The 19,204-nt window shown below is 41.8% G+C and overlaps 1 protein-coding gene across 4 annotated transcripts in view; it reads right to left on the bottom strand.

Annotated features, from left to right (window-relative positions):
- Positions 1-7,439, bottom strand: part of Slamf7 (SLAM family member 7) — a 17,658-nt gene extending 10,219 nt beyond the window's left edge. For all 4 annotated transcript variants that reach the window (XM_010616646.2, XM_010616645.2, XM_010616649.2 and 1 more), the window contains exon 1: positions 7,362-7,439. In XM_010616646.2, the coding sequence (XP_010614948.1) occupies positions 7,362-7,416 (55 nt within the window). In that variant the 5' untranslated portion in view covers positions 7,417-7,439. The remainder of the gene's footprint in view (positions 1-7,361) is intronic.
- Between the last annotated feature and the right edge of the window lie 11,765 nt (positions 7,440-19,204).

The raw sequence follows: 19,204 nt of genomic DNA on the forward strand, positions 1-19,204 counted from the left end.
TGTGTGTGTGTATAAATATATATATATATATATATATATATATATTATATATTAGATCTTTCAAGTCTTATCAAATTATCTGGTTAAATAATGTGATTTTTCAAAAAGCTGCTCTCCTTACCACCCTAATGTTAAGGTCAGGATGCTTTTGAACTGCCTTCTCTGTAACTACTTCAAGGGGTGTGAAAATAGTCCCTGTAAATGTTTTAGACAAAATCAAACTCATTTTGAATTCTTAATCAATTAATCCATTCACTCTTCCACTTCAACAACAGAGATGGAAAAGATGTGTATTTCGAAGGCAAGGCAAGATTAAGTATTCGTGTGGGTTTGATTCCTAGGGTTGGGTAACCTTCAAATAATTTTATTTTCACATTAGGTTTTAGACAGCAGTATTAATTTGTTCTAAGGATAGTGGCCTCATGACATGAGACCTTCCACCAGGCCCACCTCTTAAAGTTTCCGCCACATCTACACCACCAACCGCAGTGAGGACAGACTTCCTACCATACACACCTTCCGTAGACAAACCACATCCAAACTGTCATGGGTGTTTAGGTGACAAGAGCAAAAAAAAAAAAATGTGGCTTTAATGTGCATACTTGCAAGCAAGAAGCAATCCCTCTTTTTTTCTTTCACATCGGCTGTTATTTTCTTGGGGTAAAAACCACAAGAGGAGAGTTGTGTGGGAATAGGAGAAAATGTCCCACATTCATTATTCCTTGTTAGGTAGAATGAAATTGGAAGATGACACACTGAGAACTGCTGACACAAGCTAGATGCAGCATATTGTTCTATCTGACGTGTATCATCGGGATGGAAGGAGGAATAATGAGAGAAGAAACGGCTCCCTGCCATTTTCTAAATTTGGATCAGAGAATAAGCACCAGGTTTGATGAGTCCTAACTTGTTTTGTTTCTTCTTTCCAGATGACTAGGAAAAGAAATCCAGAAACAAGCTTTTCACCTCTCCAAGGCCAAAGTTGAGTTCCCCTTTCTGTGCTGGCTTTGCTACCTGCACTGTGATTCTACAGCCTTTTGCCACATCTAGGCAGGTCGCTCTTGTCTCATTCTCTCTTTCATCAGAACTTATTTAGTTGTATATTTATGATAGGCACAGTTTAAAGTCCAAAGACATAGCTGGGGAGCAAGACACTCATGATCCTTGCACTCATGAAGTTGAGAGACAGTCATTAAATAACTATCTATAAGTGTTATAAAAAGGGAAATAAGGGCTGGGGATTTATCTCAGTGGCACCATGTCTACCTCCTAAGTGCAAGGTCCTGAGTTCGATTCCCAGTACCAGAAAAAAATATATATATAAAAAGGGAAGTAACGGGTGCTTTGAGGATGCACAAAGGGAGGGTTTAACATAGCTGTGGGGCTGGAAGACGCCAGAGAATGAGTGACTGCCAACACTTGCTTAAAGCCTTAGGAGGACTGGGCCCTGTGAAACTCATCCGCCACCCTCAGAGAGTCTCCCTTCCGCCCAAGTTAGAGCAGTGAATGATGGAATTTGCCCCCACTGCATCCATTTCACCTTTTTCTCATTTTATTGCAGCAAAGCAGTTTGGGTAAGAATGACAGCGCACAGCCCAAGTGAGAGCCCTTCTCTGGCACGGCGGTCACTTCAGGTGTCATATAAATGAGCACGCTCACATGTGAGAGGAGCCCAGGACTTTAGGCCAACACGGTGATATAATGGTGTAGAAAGAAACGATCCTACGACTGCGAGCCACTTGCTGCCACCAGAGAAGCTGCCAGGGCTTCCTCCCTTCCACACCCTCAGTTCACTTTCCACTTCATGACTTTTGTACTTTATTCTCCTCTCTTTCTGTGTAGGATAAATCTTACACAACACCCACAAAGCCTGGTTCAGTGTCCTTTCCTGGAGATGTCTCTAACTCTTCTTCATACCTATCCCCTGGAAATTCACCACATACAAGAGGTGAATAAAAATGTGATGATTATTTAAATTCTTTTAAAAATTATTACAGTAAAAGACATATTGCTACCAATCCTCTGCAAACACTTCCCCTCACTTCAAACACACTTATGCCAACATTCTTGCAGTTCTGGAAGCATTTCTCTGAAGCAGTTCTGGAAATCCTCTTTTGTGAGGATTTATGAGATATGATACATAATATGGTGAATACTCCTGTGGAGTGCCGCCCAACAGAAAGGCAGGCTCATAAAAACATTACAGTGCATCTTTTTCACCAGATCTGTCAGCCTGCAACTTCTGGCTCTTCCCCCAAAACATAATGACTATGAAAGGTAAACGTTTTGAATCGATTCAGGATATCATGGCAGCTATTATTATAGACAGCTAAGTGAGATAGACAGTCAGAGAGGGATTAGGCCTTCGAGGGACTTAGTTCAGAAGACTGGATATGTCCAAATTGCTGCTGGAGGTGAATTTGAAGACAGCTAGGCCTCAAGATAGAGACTAGATAGCTAGGCTTTAAGATGGAGATGTGATAGCCAGGCCTGCAAGCCTCCCTAAGTATATAAAGAGCAGCCTGAGATTATACCGTCATTGGCACCACCTGGTTCAGGGAGCCTGACTAATGCCTCAGATGCATATGTGGGTGTCCAGAACATCCAGACCCATACTTCCATCCCTTTTGAGTGCTTGCCACTTTCCGTGTTGGAAGTTATAGATAAGCTGAGGTTAATGACACTCACCAGTATATCCTCGCTATATGCCTCAGTTCCCTATTGGCTCACTATTAGAGTAGTGACTTACATTTGTAATCCTATAGGTTGATTGTAGTTTGACCCATAGCCACCCAAGTTGTGATTTTACTGTATAAAATACCCTTGACAAAGAGCCTCAGCGGCTACCTACTCAGAACCCCTACTAAAAACCCAGGAAGACCCCAAGAAAAAATCTTGTTCTTATTTCCAATAAAATCTCTCCTAACCTCCTTTGGTTTGCACCTTCATTCCTCTATGTTGTGAGATACCAAGCTTGGTACATACACTAACACTATAAAAGTGTTACACTAAAAGACAAGAAAGAGGACTCACGGAACTGCTTCAGGAAGTGGCAAGCACAGTATGTTCAACGCAAGGGTAAGTATTTTAAGGACTCATGGTAATACTTTTACTGTAAACATTTTTGAAGAATGTGTAAACACATACTGTTTTTTTTTTTTTTTATCGCATCACTTAAATTCCTTCATTTTACTTTAAAATCTCCAGAAACAAATATCCACCTAGGTGGTGACTGTGCACATCCACTGATGGTGATTTACCTAATGAGTGGTCCACAGGGATTAGGTACCGGATCATGTGGCAGTGAAGTCATGGGTTCCTGCCCAAAGAGGGGTGGGAATGGCCCCTGCTCCACGAACCCTCCGACATGGAGCAGTGTAAGAAAGGCATCAGCTTGGAGTCAGGAGACTCCTGGTTCCTGAGTTCCGTCCTGGTTCCTCCCTAATCAGATCTCCAGCAGTAAACACTTGGTATCACTCTGCAGTTTATAAACAAGTTGCACAGGCACTGACTTTCTCAATCTTCAGAACAACTTCAGGAGACAGAGGTGAAGCCCCACTTTACAAATGAGGACACTCGGGATGAGTGACTTTCCCGCAGCCGTGAACAAAGCAGTTCTAGAAGCAGGATAGATGGTTCCTCTGTTTCAGAAGCTTATTTATGGTCCTTGACTGCTAACCACTTTGGGTTTCACTTTTCTGAACGTTAGTTAATTTTCCAAGGATCACATAATGTGGAAGTGTGTGCAGGGAACTGAAAGCATTTGGAAAAAAGCACAGCACCCTGACAAGGGTGAGGCTGGGGCTGAGGTTAGGGGGTGCTGTCTTCGTGGATGACCCTTCCCATTTTTGGGTCTCATTTCTGCAAGGGTGGTTAAAAGTGAGAGAGGGAGCTCAGCCAAAGCACCTTTCGGTCTCTTTTCTGCACAAGTTTAAGGTAACAGTGAGCATCCCCTGGCCAACCTGCCTTTGGAGGGCTGAAGTAGGGAAGTTTCTGGCTTCTGGGCTGGCAAAGACTCACGATTTTAGCATCAGGAGCATCAGCTCTGAGATGCCCCCTTTAGAAGATGAGACAAGAGTTCCCCTCTTTTATCATCTCCCCATTTTTTCTTGGTTGTCACTTTCTCTCCTTCTCATGTTACCCCAAAGGCTCAAGAGCTAGTGGAGATCAGAAGCCAAATTATCAAAAGTACATGGCCGGTGCAGCCAGAACTGAGGGATGGTGATCCAGGAGGAAGACCTCAGGGGAGGGGACTTTAACATCCACCTCCTGCTTGTCATCCCAGTCCCTGACTACCTCTCCGAACCCTTGGTGTCCCATGTCAGAAGGCCAAGAAAGCGCAAATATTTTGTGGCTCTCTCCTCATGGAAACCAAGAATTAGAACATCTCAGGGCTGTGAGGAAGCTTGGGACTACTCAGTCCAAGTTCATTTCACAGGTGATGAAGCCAGTGATCAGAGGGTTAGGGTGACATGCTCCAAGTCAGCAAAGCTTTCCTGAAGTGTGCCCTAGCTACCCTGGGAGTCTGAACATTTCCATTTATTTCTGGGAAGCTTAGGAAGAGGCCTATGGGAGGCAACATAGAAGAGGGGTTGATGGCCAGAGGTTATGGAACTTTCCCAACATCAGAGAGGCATCAGTTCTCTATGTAGTTATTTACCTGTTTGTAAAGTTTGTTTTAAAAAGAAGTCTAGAATCTACTGCTCTGTAGCTGACTTCTCCTTTACGAATTTCCCCTGAAAAGGACCTTATAAATCAATACTGGGTGGGATGTGTACAGAATGGGAACTTGCAAATCTCCCAGTTCACCACACACCATTTCCACTGGCCCAGCCCTTACCTGCCAGTTGACATTTGAGCTCCTCAGCACGCTGCCCACACCCATCTCCCACCACCTCATCCTCGTTTTTTTCCTGGTTCTCTGCAATATCCCTTTGTTCCCTTTTTCTGTTTTGTTTTTATTTCCTTCAAAATGACTGAAACAATAATCAGCACAAAACATGTCAGAAACAGACTATTGTGCCTATTCTCCAGATGAGACATCTGAGGCTGTGAAAACTGCTCCCGAACTCCTCTGACCTTGGGCAGAGTAACTTCTTGCCATGTAGCCACATCCCCAAAACAGTGCCACATATTCTCTTTGGTCCTTCCACTGCCTAACTTGGGCTTGTATACTTGGAGAAGGTAGAAATCTCACCTGACTCTCTGTGCTCAAATATATGTTTATATTTAGTGAGTATTTTTCTGCTGTCAAGCACAGTGTTTGGTGTGATGGGAACACCAGCTTTGGAAACTCAATCTCTGCCATACCATTTATTTAGCTGTTGTTTGTTTGTTGCTGGAGGTTGAACCCAGGATCTTTGCAGTAAGGTACATCTCATCCTGCACCCTTTTTATTTGTGAGACAGGATCTCATTAATTCACTAAGCTGACCAGGCTGGCATCCAACATGTCATCCTCCTACCTTGACCAAAGTCCTGGGTCTGCTATGCCTCTCAGTGGCTCTGTCTTGCCCATGAAACCTGATCTCTCTGAGCCTAAGTTTCTTGACATGTAAAATAGGGATAATGATGCCTGTCTTATAGACTTATAAGGAGATGGTATGAAAAATACCTTGGACGGAGTAGGAGCGTAAATGCTGATTACTATTAAAATTACTTTGCATTTTATATCTCATTTAAAACATCACAATAATTCTGCCAAGTTAAATTCCCTTGCCTGTTATGCACTTGAGAAGATTAAATAAGGCTCAGAGGACACATAATTTGCACACAGTAACACAGCTACTAATCAAACCCAGGATATCCCTGTCCAGGATCTGCACTCCTTCTACCACCCTGCTTGCTGGAGGCTCCAGGGCAGTAATGGTGAACCTTTTAGAGACAGGTGCCCAAATTCCAACCCCGAACCCACTTAATTATTACACAGTGCTAACACTGCAATTAATCTTGAATCCTGAGATTTTAGTTTAAGAAAAACAGCTCATACATTAATATCTTTTATTTTGAAAGAAAGACAAATAACGTGCCTGCCACGGGTTCACCATCCCCGCTCTAGGACAATCTCTGACTGCTTTCAGTCATAGCGGGGTTCTCTGACTGTTCACAGCCTCCCTGAGCAGGGCAGAAGAGGTCCCTATGGCAGAGTTTAATGTTTGTACCTCCTTTTACAAAGTTCGCATTTCACATGGACACCTGGGAGTTTTTAAAGCCCCAGCATCTCCTTCCCCTCCTCACCTTTGAGTTCTATTTCTGGTCATCGTTTCAGTTCAGAGACTTCTAAAATAAGCCTATTTCAAGACCACCTGCAAAGGACCAGGTGCTGCTCTTCTTCTCCTTCTCCTTCTCCTTTGTTTCTCATTCTCTTTCTCCTTCTTAATTTTGAAACAGGGTCTTGTTAAATTGCTACACTGCCTAGTTTAGGCTCAGACCTATAACCTTCCTGCCTCAGCCTTCCCGAACGCTTGGTTTAGAAGCATGCGCCTCAGGCTTGGCAGATTCAAGTGTTTCTTAACAATGTAAACTTCTGATGAATTCAGGGAGTGGTGAGTCTGCAAATGTAGACTGCTCAGTGAGGCCGAGTGAAGGGAGAAAAGCCTGGGGAGTGCTTATTGCCTGTGTGGCTTTGACAAGTCATTTTAGATAGACGTGGGGTGCACATAATGAATAGCTCTGCTAAGTCCTTGAGTTTGATGATAGGACAGATATTTCTCACCTAGGGGGCTCTTGGTTCTTTCTGAGAACACTGAAGTCAGGAAAATCTTCAAGGACTATCATATCATAGCAGGTACACAAAATTCTTCAGACCTCTATGTGATTGAACATACCATGCCCATAGGAAGAATTCGTTTTCTGAATAAAGAGTGATTGGACTTTTTGCATTTAGAGAGAAAACTTCAAATGACTCCTTATATCAATAGAATTGTTATGCATAATCAGTAAAACATAAAAGGCATTTAAATAAAATCTATTTATAAATAAATAAATTCACACCCATATGATTTTGCTTTGAAGTTGCCTTCAAAGGGAAGGAGGCTGGAAGATAAAGACTGAGCTCCAGGAGAGCTTTGACAATCCCCATCTAATTCATGGCAGAACATAAGCCTTCTCATACCCAGTAGCTCTTCTTTCCTGGGCCAGTCAGAAAGGAAGATGGTCCCTAGAGCTTCCTTTTCCCTCCCTCTATAGTTTCTTCTTGCACAAGGACCAGAGATCGTTTTGGTTTTTTTTAAGGAGCAGGGCTAACTGAGGAGGCAGAGCCTTCTGAGTTGAGCCAGGCCCAGAGTGGACCCAGGAGCCCAGAGCTATATCTCAGGATCAAGAAGGCAGCTAGCAGAATGGAAAAGGTCTGGCTAGACTCACCTGTCAGCTGGCAGAGGAGAGAGATTAGCATGAGTCGTGTTGGGGAAGCAGCCATATCGTTCTCTGGGTGTCAGCCACTAAAATGAAACCACTTTTTCTCACATTGCTTTCCCAACTGGGGTTTAAGTAAACCAGGTTATTGCAGCTGACACGTGAGAACATGTCATGCTTACTACACTAAAGAAGGAACAGAATCTTAAAATTGGAGTTTTAATTTTTATTTCAAATAGATTCATAGACAGGCTAAGAGCTGATTGTGGTAGTATGGTCTGCCTTTTCTGTTATGCAACATGACTTCTCAGAGACATAGAAACAGAGAAAATAGAAAGTTAGGCAGGGGACAAAAGGGTGGCACTGGGGAGAATATTTATTGAACTTTGCTAAATGTCAAGATCCATGAATGCACTCATTAATTCATTCTTCATAACAATCTTGTGAGAGAGATATTAATTGTATGCCCTATTTCAGAGATGATAAATTAAAGGCTAAGAGTATCTTACAGCATACTTCACCAAAATAAACCATTATGAGAATGAAAATTGAGTCATAGAGTGGGAGAAGATAATCATAACTCATATCGCAAGAGGGTCTTAAATCTAGAATATAAAAAAGTCCTACAAATTTTTAAAAAACATTAGGCAGATAACTCAATGGTCAATAGACTCAAATATATCACAGCAAAGGATATCCAAATGGCCAATAAGGAGAAAATACTAAGAAAATAATTGAAATATAAATAGTTAAAAGGTCAGCAAAGTCACAAAATAGAATTCTAAAAACATTCTAAAAATAATAACTTCTCAAAAGGAAGAAAGGAAAAATGATGAAACCAAAAAAGAGAATAAGAAAGGGCTGGGGATTTAGTTCAGTTGTTCTGCTACCTGACTGGCAAGCACAAGGACCCGAGCCCTGGTACCAAAACAAACAACAACAAAAAAAATTTAAAAAAGAGAACAATCAAATGTAAAATACAGTAAAATGGTAGCCCTAAACCTAACCACATCAATAACTATACTAAGTGTAAGCAGACCAAACACTCCAATTGAAAGGCAAAGACTATTAAAATGGATAAAAAGAAAAACTAAGATTGAACTGTCTCATTAACAAGAGGTGAACTTTAAAGGTATAGATGGGCTAAAAGTAAACAGATGAACAAAATTATACTATTCAGCCACTAGATAGAAGTCTGGAGCAATTCCATAAATAGCAGATAAAGTTAACTTTAGAACAAAAGAGAAATTCCATGACAAAGGGATTCATTTGTTAGAAATAAGAATTAACAAATATGCACACTGCATGATAAGAGAAATTTGGATTTTGTGTGCGGTTTCAGTATAGAACTCCTAAAACACTTGTAATTTCCAAGGTAATAAAAGCATCTTTTGTTTTGATGCGATGACTCTTGATGAGTTCCTGGGTAGTTTCGGGATGGGAGCTTGTGATCTGAAAGACCAAGTCATGTGTGAAAGCTTTAAACTTGCAGCCTAATCTCCCATCCTGTGGAGGGGAGAAAGGCTGGAGACAAGAAATAATTAAGTACGCTTATATTGTAAGGTCTCCATAAAATTTCCTAAAATATGAAATTCAGAGAGCGTTGGATTGGTGATCACATTCACAGGTGAGAGGGTGGCCCACTTGAGCTCCACATGGTGCTCAGGACCCTTCTGGACCTTGCCCTTTGCTTGGCTATTCACTGAATCTTTTGTAATACCCTTTACAATAACCCAATAAATGTGATTCCCTGAGCTCTGTGGCACTCCCAAGAGCCCCCCAGGAATGTGAGAACAGGCCGATACTGTAAAATTTTACCAGCGTAATCCATCATTTTGGGGAGAGGACTAGGGATAGAACCCTGCATGCTAGGCACACACTCTACCACTGATCTATATCCCCAAACTAAAATTCATCACATTGATTAAATGCAAAGCAACATGTAATCATCTTAGAAGTTACAATACAAATCTCAATAAAATTCAACATACACGCAAAGTTTCAAAAATGTGTAGGGGCTAGAGGATATAGCTCAACGGCAGAGCACTTGTCTACCATGTGTGCAGCCCTGGGTTCAAGTCCCAGCACCTCCCTTCTCAAATGGTAAGAAAAGTATAGCAGACGTTGTACTAAATGCTGAATTAACTGTTAGGAGCAATACTATTAAAGTCAAGAGCAAACAAGAATTTCCCCAGTCACTGATAATATTCATTAATTAATTGATATCTGGCCGAAGCAATGAGACAAGTAACAAAGATGAATGTAAATTAAAAAAAGAAAAGACAGATGTTCAAATGATGATATAGGAAGCCCAGAGGAATCTACAAGTTCAAATTCAGTGATCTTTATGTTATAACATATTGGCCAGTTTTTACCATGCTATTAGAAGTGGGCAATGGTAGAAACAGCAGTTTCACAATGCTGGATTTTTATTCCTAAATTTTTTTTTTTTTTGCAAACAGAATGAGAATGAAGGAGCAGTTCTTTAGAAACTGACCTAAAGATGCGTTCGAAGCAGATAGTTTAATCTCACAAATAACAATTTCACTCTTCTTCCTTGTTCCTACAAATGACCAAACCAAGGTTTCTGGGAAGATGTAGATAGAAACTATTATGAAATGAGAAGGGGCCTGGATGAGGTGGGATGAGATCAGTGAAAAATTCTGAGATTTCCCCCATCAGAGAATGTGGAGGGTGAAACTGAAAAAGCAATGCAGAAATAGAAGGTAAACTGTCTTTGTAAAATAAAAATGTATTAGCAGATTTGCAATGTACTGGCTAATCATTCCCTCTTTCTTGAGAAAGTTTGGCCCATGGAAGTCCTTCATCCTTGATTGTCTCTTTCCTAAGGCTTCTTGTTCTCTTTCGATTGCTGCTATAAATTCCCTCCTATCTATACACATTGACATGTCTCTAGGTTTGGTCCTTAGACTTAATACTTTCTTTATCCCAATTTCTTTGGTTGTCTCACATTCAGTCTGTTGCTTTGCCATACTCAATTTTTTTTCCCTGTTCTGATGGTCTCTTTCCTGAATTAACATCTGGAATATCCAGCCACCATCATTTAGATGTTTAACGGTCATCTAAAACTTCACAGATGCCAAATCAAACTCTTGTTTCCTACCTCCTCTTCAATCTGTCTTCCTTGTGCCAATACACTGCAGTTTTTCAGGTGAGAAAACATGAATGAACATTAACTCCACTCTCTCATGCATATTTTCACCAATCAGCAAATTCTACTGACTCTGTTCTGCAGTTTGAAAAAGGATAGTGTCCCACAAACGTCCACACATGAAAGCTTAGTCCCCAGCGTGGCACTATTATGAAGTGCTCTGTACCTTTAGATGAGGCTTTATGAGAGATCTTTAAGTCATTGGGAGGATGTCCTCAAAGGTAATGTGGAACTGGTCTCCTTGTCTCTCTTTTCTTCCTGGCTTTTGATGTGAGTACTTTACTCCACCACATGCTCCTTGCCATTGCCATCTGGTGCCCTCACCAGAAGCCTAAAGCAAGGAACCACCCAATATTAGACTACAATAGTGATGGCAAACCTTTTAGAGCTTTCAGTAGTAACAAACAGCTGGCCGCAGCACATGTGCCATGGGCTCGCCACCACTAGACTAGAACCTCAATAACTATGAGCTAAAGAAAATCTGTTTTTGACTTTATAACTTAATGATTTCAAGTATTTTGTTAAGGTAACACCCTTAACTTTTGTTATCTATACTTAAATTTTGTAAAGGTATAAACACTCTGCCTTGGCAAATGCCCAGAACCGAATCACTTCTCATCATTTTCACTACTTGACACTACTATCTGTCACCTGCACCACCCCAACAGCAAGCTAATTAATCTCCTTGTTTCTACCTTGTAATCTATTCTTCACAGCTTGCTAGAGGGGTTCTTTCAACATGTCAGATCACGTTGTTCCTCTTCCTGTCACCAGTCTCTCATATCACTTAAGATAAAATATGAAATCTTTTTTTTTTTTTAAGTACCTACTAGGGATCAAACTCAGGACCTTGTACTTGCCAGGCAGGCAGGGCACCACTGAGCTAAATCCCCAGCCTTAAAATGTGAAATCTTTCCCAAGGTCCCTCAGACCTTACGTGATAGCCCTTGGCTACAATTCCAATTTCATCTACTACCACTTTCTGCCTGGGCCTGTTTCACACTTATCACCCTAACAATCTCACTGTTCTTGAATACTCAATCGCATGCCTCTCTCAGAGCTTTTGCACTGGTGGAGAGCAAGCACCTCCGACTCCCCATATCCATATGGCTATCTCTTTTTTAAGATCTACTCACCTATCAGTTAGGGCTTGCTAGTCTCCTCTGTGAAGAAACCATGTGATATGTAAGCTTATAAAATGGAAGACTGCCTGGACTTTTTATCCTTCCGCTGCCTTCTCTTTTCTCCATGGGATCTACCACACTGAAATCTAAGAAACATTAAAATAAAAGAGGGATTTTGCTTCGTTTTGCCCTATCTCCACCAACCAGAACAGTGCCTAGCACATAGAAGTACATCTGTTGAATGAATGAGTGTCCTGAGCAATAAAAAAATTGAGGGATTATAAATAATATGCAGCATTCCTTTCTTTATACTTGGAGAATAAAATTTGGAGCATCAAAAGGTGGGATTTCTCAGGGTCTTAGGACTCCATCTTCTGTGAGATTAGTGTAATAGAGAGCAGAACGTGCAGGAAATTTCAGAAACTTAGGGGATGAGACAAAATTTAGAAAGAATAATAAAATGCCTGGGTATTTTTAAAGGGGAATTTGTATTATATGAAAGCAAGAAACTGTTGTTGCTTATTTTAAGCCCTGGTAGTATTGTTACAAGTCATTTAAGTTTTAAAAATAGCATTTCAATAGACACCTGTTTTTCAACACACATATATTTAGAGTATTATCTTAGTCTATTTTGCGCTGTTAGAATATCCAGAACACGGTCATTTATCGAGAGTAGAGGTTTACTTGTCATAGCTCTGAAGGCTGGAAAGGAAGTTCCTACTACATTATCCCACCCATGAATCACCTCGTGAAGGGCTCACCTTTCAGCACTGTTATTCTGAGAATTCTGCTTCCAGTGCATGAACTTTGGGGGATACATTCAAGCCAGAGCAATAGGTTACACAGAAAGGATCACATCGGAAGCACAACGGTCACCTCGGGGATCTCAGTTTGTACTCAATTATCATCTAAAATCTTCTTTTGCAGAAGAAGTAAGCGTGACTTCAAAAAACAATAGAAAATGTCAAATTTCAAGCTAAAAAAAAAAAGGAGCACTTAGATATCTTACTCGCTAACACATTTTAATCACTAGCCAATTTTTAAAATGTAATGCAAGTAGATATTAATAAAAAATATAAAAAGCACTCTTCTATAAAAAATAAAACAAAATTTAATAGCAAAATAATTTGAGAATAACAATAGTTAATAAACTGTGCGCCATAATCTTAAAGAATGGCCAAAATATTGCTCAGAGGACAAGTTAAAAAATAGATAATATCACAAAACTTTCTCTTCAATGAACTAAGAGAAGCTAATAGTATACACAAAACAAATTAGCATATCTACTGAAATATTTTTGAAACAACAGAAGAGAAATTTGGAGGATTGTATGAACTTTTCCCTACTTCCTGTTTCTCTGCCTTCTATTTCACATGGTTTAAATGTCACATGGTCTCTCTAACACGAGAAACTCAAAATTTATACATATGTAAATAAACCGAATTTTTGGACTTCTTGAGTAGAATACGCCTTCCAACTCATGCTGAAATATTCATACTAGTGATGAACATCCCTTAGAATGTACATCACTATTAATAACAGTGCCGAGGACTTTACAGGAACCAGCTAGACCCAGCGAGAGCACCATTTCCTCAGTACAACCCGTAGGGCCGGGCCTGAGGCTGGAAGCACCTTGGTTTTCTCCCTGGGCTTTGCCCCCTCTCCTGAGCACTTAGAGGACAGGGCTGTGCTAATCACCATGTGCCACACCGCTCAGCTGGCTATGAGCCTGTGGCCGGGCTTTCCTGAAACTGCTGCATTGCTTCAGGTCCCTCCCGAGTGAGCCAAGGTGGGAGACTCATTACAGCACTCGTATCTCTTTCTCTTTTGTGCCTCCAATTTCCATGCCTCCCTCTGTCTCTCTCGGTCCCCGCTCTAGCTTCTAGTTCTACTATTTGGCATATCGTTTGGGTGAGGGAAAGCTATCTCTCTGTATCCACAACAGGGCCCACAGCTGACACCAAGAACCAAAAATTCCACCTCAGACTCTATGGACTGAACCTTCACTGCTCTTCATCTGGCATTAATAGGCCTGATGCCACCCACTCTGCGATAGGCTAAAAACACAGCTGAAAGATATTTGACTGTCTTCAGACGAAAACACAGTTTAGAGGGAGACATAAAGAAAAAATGACCACACAGAGTGTAAGGACCACATGGTTAAGGGCCTGGCAGCTTTCAGAGCACAGATAAATTCTAACGTAGCGTCTGTCACTGCAAGTCACCTTGTGTCTAAGATTTGGAGTTTCTTCATCTGTAAAACTGGAATGAAATGGCTTGCTTACTTCATGAGTTGTTGTGGGAGCTAAACTGTAGAGTAGAAGTGGAAACACTTTTTATAACTTGTAAGACAAGCACTGTAGTGATGGCGAAGACTGCCAGGCAGCAGTGGAAGAGATGACCTTCTTAGGGTTGTCCTGCCCGGGGCTCCTGGAAGCCTCACCAGATCTGGAAATTTACACAGATGTCAGAGCTGCTCCTAGCTCAGTGTCGAAGCTTCTGAAATGTACCAAGTAGGATAAAGAATAGGAGAGCAGAGGAGCCTTCAAGGCCTCAGTCTACACCAGCACTGTCAGGACTTGCCCTCGCCCTACACAAATCTGACCCCACAGGACTGGGAAGCACAGCCTCTTCAGGCAGGGTTGACTTTAGCATCTCTCCCTGATGGTGTTACTCTCCAGTATCTCAGACCACAGCTCTTCTCTAGGTCTAACTTCTATCTCTCTTGCTTTAATATATAATCAATTCACACTGGGCTGGAGGAGAAAACAACTATAAGCCTTCTCTGAGATCTCTTCAATAAACTGCTTTGAGAAGATGGGGCAAAAGACAGGAGTGACGAAAAAATGTCCAAAGTGCTCCTCCTCACGCACAGCCCTCCTGTTTATCCCCGCCCTTAGCTCTCCTCCCTGACTGACTTCCTGCTCCTCCCTCCCTCCTGCTAGTTGTGTAGCACAGAGAATAGATAAGCACTCAGATGCCTAAGCCCCAGTGACTAGACTTGGGTGCTGGTTTTGTTCCTTATTACTTGTTGGGCCTTGGTTAATGGGTTAAGCATTTTTCCAGCTCTCTGACAAGATACCTGAGCAAAACAACTTGAAGAAGGAAGCACTTATTTGGGCTCACAGTTTCAGAAGTAAGTTTCAGTCCATGGGTAGCTGGATTCATTGCTTTTAGGGCTGTGGCACAGCAGGAACATCACTATGGTAGGGTGTGGTGAAGGAAAGCCGTTCACCTCATGGCAACCAGGAAGCAGTGAGAAAGGCAGAGCCCACGCTGGACTGCTTGCTCCTTCTTCCACTGTTGTTCCATTTGGGCTCCTTCCCTAGTGGATGGTGCCATCTAAACACCAGGTGAGTCTCCACTTCCCGTCAGGTTGCTGTCACATACCAATCACCTCCGAAAACACCCTCAGGTGCACATCCAGCAGTGTGCTTTGCTAACTTCCCGGGTGTTTGTCAGTCCAACTGAGTTAACAGTAAAGATTAACCATCATACACAGGTTGACTGTAAACTATGTACCTCAGTTTCCTCATCTGAGCGATAGGGATAAGAGTAGTTCCTAGTCATTAAGATTATAGATAATAAATGAGGTAACCCATATGACACGTAACAGGGTCTAATAAGTCTCTGCTAATATTTGCTATTCTTTTAATTCATTTATTTAAAACAGCTTCAGATAACTTCCAAAGGACTGACCCCGGTCTGTTTTCAGTAAGGGTGATGAGCAGCATGTCCAGATCATGGCTCCTCTTGCCCTCCGTTGTTGGTACTGATGTCCTAGCTTCCTCTCACTGGAGGGAAAAAAAAGCCACTTGGTCCCTTCAGGCAGACCACGGTGCCTCCAACATAACTCATCTCAGCTACTCTGATTCCTTGCTGCCCTCTGTTGACACAGGTATGTGTGTACGTTGGACCAAATGAAGGCAGGGATGAGTCAGGGAGGCTAGTGGGGGCAGGCAATGTGGGAGGTGACACGCACAGAGATGTCTGCTGCCGCTGGTTCTGTTCTCATGACATTCAAGAGATGACACCAATTGCAAATCCTTACATTATATTCCTAAAATGTAAGCATTTTTCAGAGAGAGGGAGAGATCAATAGAATCTTAACGTTTTTCTAGTTGTTTAGCAGCTGTTCAAATTAATATAAACAGATTTGCAAAGCCATTTGGAAGATGTTTTGTGGAAATTAAGGATGGTTTTGATATAAAACACAGTGTTATGAAGTTAGAAGTCTGGCTATGTTAACACATGAAGCCATAAGTGATGTCAAATTGATGCTAAGAATGGAAAGCATGTTGGAGAACTCTCCACTACAGCCCTTGTTTTTTTGTTTTTTTGTTTTTTTGTTTGTTTGTTTGAGACAGGGTCTCACTATGTCATTGAGACAGACATGGAACTCCCTGTATAGCTCAGGCTGGTCTCGAACTCACAGCGATTCTCCTGCCTCAGCCTCCCTAGTGCTGGGATTACAAGTGTGTGCCACGCGCCTGGCTACCACTATAGCCCATAACAAGCTGTGACCAGCTCTGAGCTTGTGTCAGCTGACATTTGTCACTTCATGGCTAAACTAGGCAAATGAACACAAAACTACAGATAGTGGAAATTTACCAAGGAGCGTGCAGATTCTGAAGATTTGTGAGTGTACAGAAAAATCCAGTCTTAGAAGAGACAAAAATCATATCCATAGCATCCCATCTGCATGGCCATTCTGATTTACTTGGACTCCTGCAGGGATGGGGAACTCGTAACCTTCTGGACATTGCTGGCAGAACTGACTTTTATGAAGGACTCATCATGTATACCAGCTAATCTTAAACTCTTCCATTATTCCATCTCAGTTTTACCTTTTTTTATTTTGCAAGTTTCCATCTTACACAAACCTTGCCTTGTAATTTTCCCTTCTTTTGAGCATGCACATTCCTCTTATGCATCGAACTACCAGATCCCCTCTTTGTGGTCGTCCCATTCATGTTTTGCCTGGCCTACAACCCACATTTCTCATCCCCCAATCCACCAATGAGGAGGAAGGTAGAGTTGGTGACATCTAATCTTGAACAATATACTTTGTTTGTTAACGGATACGGTAATGTCTGTGAGCTAGAACATTGTATTTAGAAAGCCAAGCTAGGATGTTGGAAGTAGGGTACAAACTGCTGCCAGAATCGAGACATGAGGCATGACACTGAGATCAACAGAGAGGCGATGACACACTTCATTTACAAAAACTTACCTCCTGAGAGTATAACAGCATAGTTGAAGTTATGAACAGTCTTACTTAAATAACAGGAGAGGTGGAGGGTGTCCAAAAGAATAGTGTAATGACTGTGAATGTAACAGACCTTTGCAATACATTACCACTTCTGCAGAAAATCCGAGAGCCACGGCTTAGTTCCTCTGTCAGGAATCTCCACCTCTGACGATTGAGCACTGCTGTGATTCTGTAAGATCACAAAAAGAGGAAATTGATGGTATCTCTTTTTACACTCTATAAGCTTCAGAAAAAAATCTGCTATGGTTAGCCAGTTGCTAAGTGAGGGGACAGTCCTCCCAGACTCCCTCACTTATGACACTAACTTACAAGTGCAGGGATTTCCCAAAACCACAATCAAATCAGTACTTCTCTAGAAGGACTCATGGAATTTACAGAAAGCCACTCATGGTTAGGGTTAATCAGAGAGAAGGGATACAGATTAAAATCAAGAGAAGAGACAGCTAATGCAGAGTCTAGCTGGGCTCCAATCACACAGCTTTCAATGGTCCTGCCCCTGTGGACTCTTCTTGGTAATGACCTGTCATTATACACGTGGAATACTGCTAACCAGGGAAGCTCAGCAAAGCCCCAGTGTCCAGAGTCAGCTGGACACACATGGGCATGGTTAACAGCCCATTATGACTGGTCTCAGTTTCCAGGCCTTCAGGATACTGTGATACAAATCCCCCACCCTGAGTCACAGGGACATGTGGTTATTACAATCTCCCCAGAAAATTAAAACAAAAACATATCAGGTGTAACACTCCAAAGACTTAGAGTTGATTCCTCAGAATCCAAGGGCAAAGGCTGGAACTTCGGGATGAAGTTAAACTGTTTACTACATGGGATTTTTAAAAGATCGGTACAATGTTTCCCCAAAAGTGAAGCAAATTGAAGGAAAAGGCAGAAAAGGAGTATCTTAGTTTGGTTAGGTTTCTGAAGCAAAACACTATAAATTGGGTGATTCATGTGTTGTGCTAGTCACTTTTTTCTTGTTGCTGAGACAAAATATCCAACACTCAAAGTCAAAGGAGGAAACATGTTTTTGGGCTTACAGTTTATAGAGGTTTCAGTCCATAATTGGCTGGTTCCAAGACAGGGTGGGTGGCAGACAGGCATCGAAGAGGAAAAACAACATGGCACACACAGTGTAGCAAAAGCAACAAGGGTCCATAGCATCACCTTTCTGCCCCTTTTATCCCACCCAGACTACCAGAATTAGGGCAGTGCGAAACCCATCATGGGCAGTGGTTTAGTAATCACACACCCTTAATCCCACCATCACACCTTCCAGATTCAGTCACTTCTGGAAAAGCAAGCCCTACCCCATCTGCATGAGGCTTTGGGGGGACATCTAGACACCAGCCATAAGGTGTATAATAGAAATTTGTTTCTCACAGTCTGGCTGCTGGGATGGACAAGATCCAGTGCTGGCAGATTCAGTGTCTAGTGAGGCCCACTTCCTGGTTTACAGAGGGTGTCACCTCACCATGTCCTCATATAGTGAAAGGGGTGAGGGGTATCTCAGGCCTCTTTTATAAGAAAACTAGTTTTATTATTCATGAGAGTTCCACCCTCATGATTTAATCAACACCTACAGGCCCCATTTCCTTATCCCATTACCTTGGAGGTTCTGATTTCACCAGAAGAGTTTGGGAAGGGGGAACAAAAATATTCAGAGCAAGGGGACCAGGTTTCATTTCAAGTGTAAGAAACCATGAAAATATGAAATAGGTGAAATCCTGGACAAATGTTGGTGACTTGGAAAGGAGTCCTTGCTTATCAGAGACCAAACCATGTAGATCAGACAAGAATAAGGTTAGAGTGAGGGAAGCCTCAAGATTCACTGTCCTGTGAGGGAGCATCATGTCCAGGAGGTAAACGCTGGTGATCCTCACAATCAGACAGCCAGGTAGGGGAGTACCACCAGCAAAAGCCAGCCTGAAGTTTTATGCTTTGCCTCAAAAAAATCAGAAAACAATTCAATAATATCCACAGGGTTGGCGAAGGTGGCTATTATGACCCAAGAATTCTATAGCCACACCAAGTTATTTTATGCAAGGAAAACAAGAACACTCATACATACAAAACTATGTTGCCCTTGTGATGTAGTAGTTGTTAGGGCAATAATTAGAATGAGCTAGATTTATTGTAAGGTTAGACTGATATAACAATTGCATATTTTTAGGGGCTGGGGATTTAGCTCAGAGGTTCGGTGGCTTGCCTTGCAAGCGCAAGGACCCGAGTTCAATCCCCGGTACCAAAAAAAAAAAAAAAAAAAAAAAAAAAGAAAAAAACAAAT

This window comes from Fukomys damarensis, unplaced genomic scaffold, assembly GCF_012274545.1.
Source record: "Fukomys damarensis isolate Sample0158 unplaced genomic scaffold, DMR_v1.0_HiC HiC_scaffold_19, whole genome shotgun sequence".
Classification (NCBI taxonomy): Eukaryota; Metazoa; Chordata; class Mammalia; order Rodentia; family Bathyergidae; genus Fukomys; species Fukomys damarensis.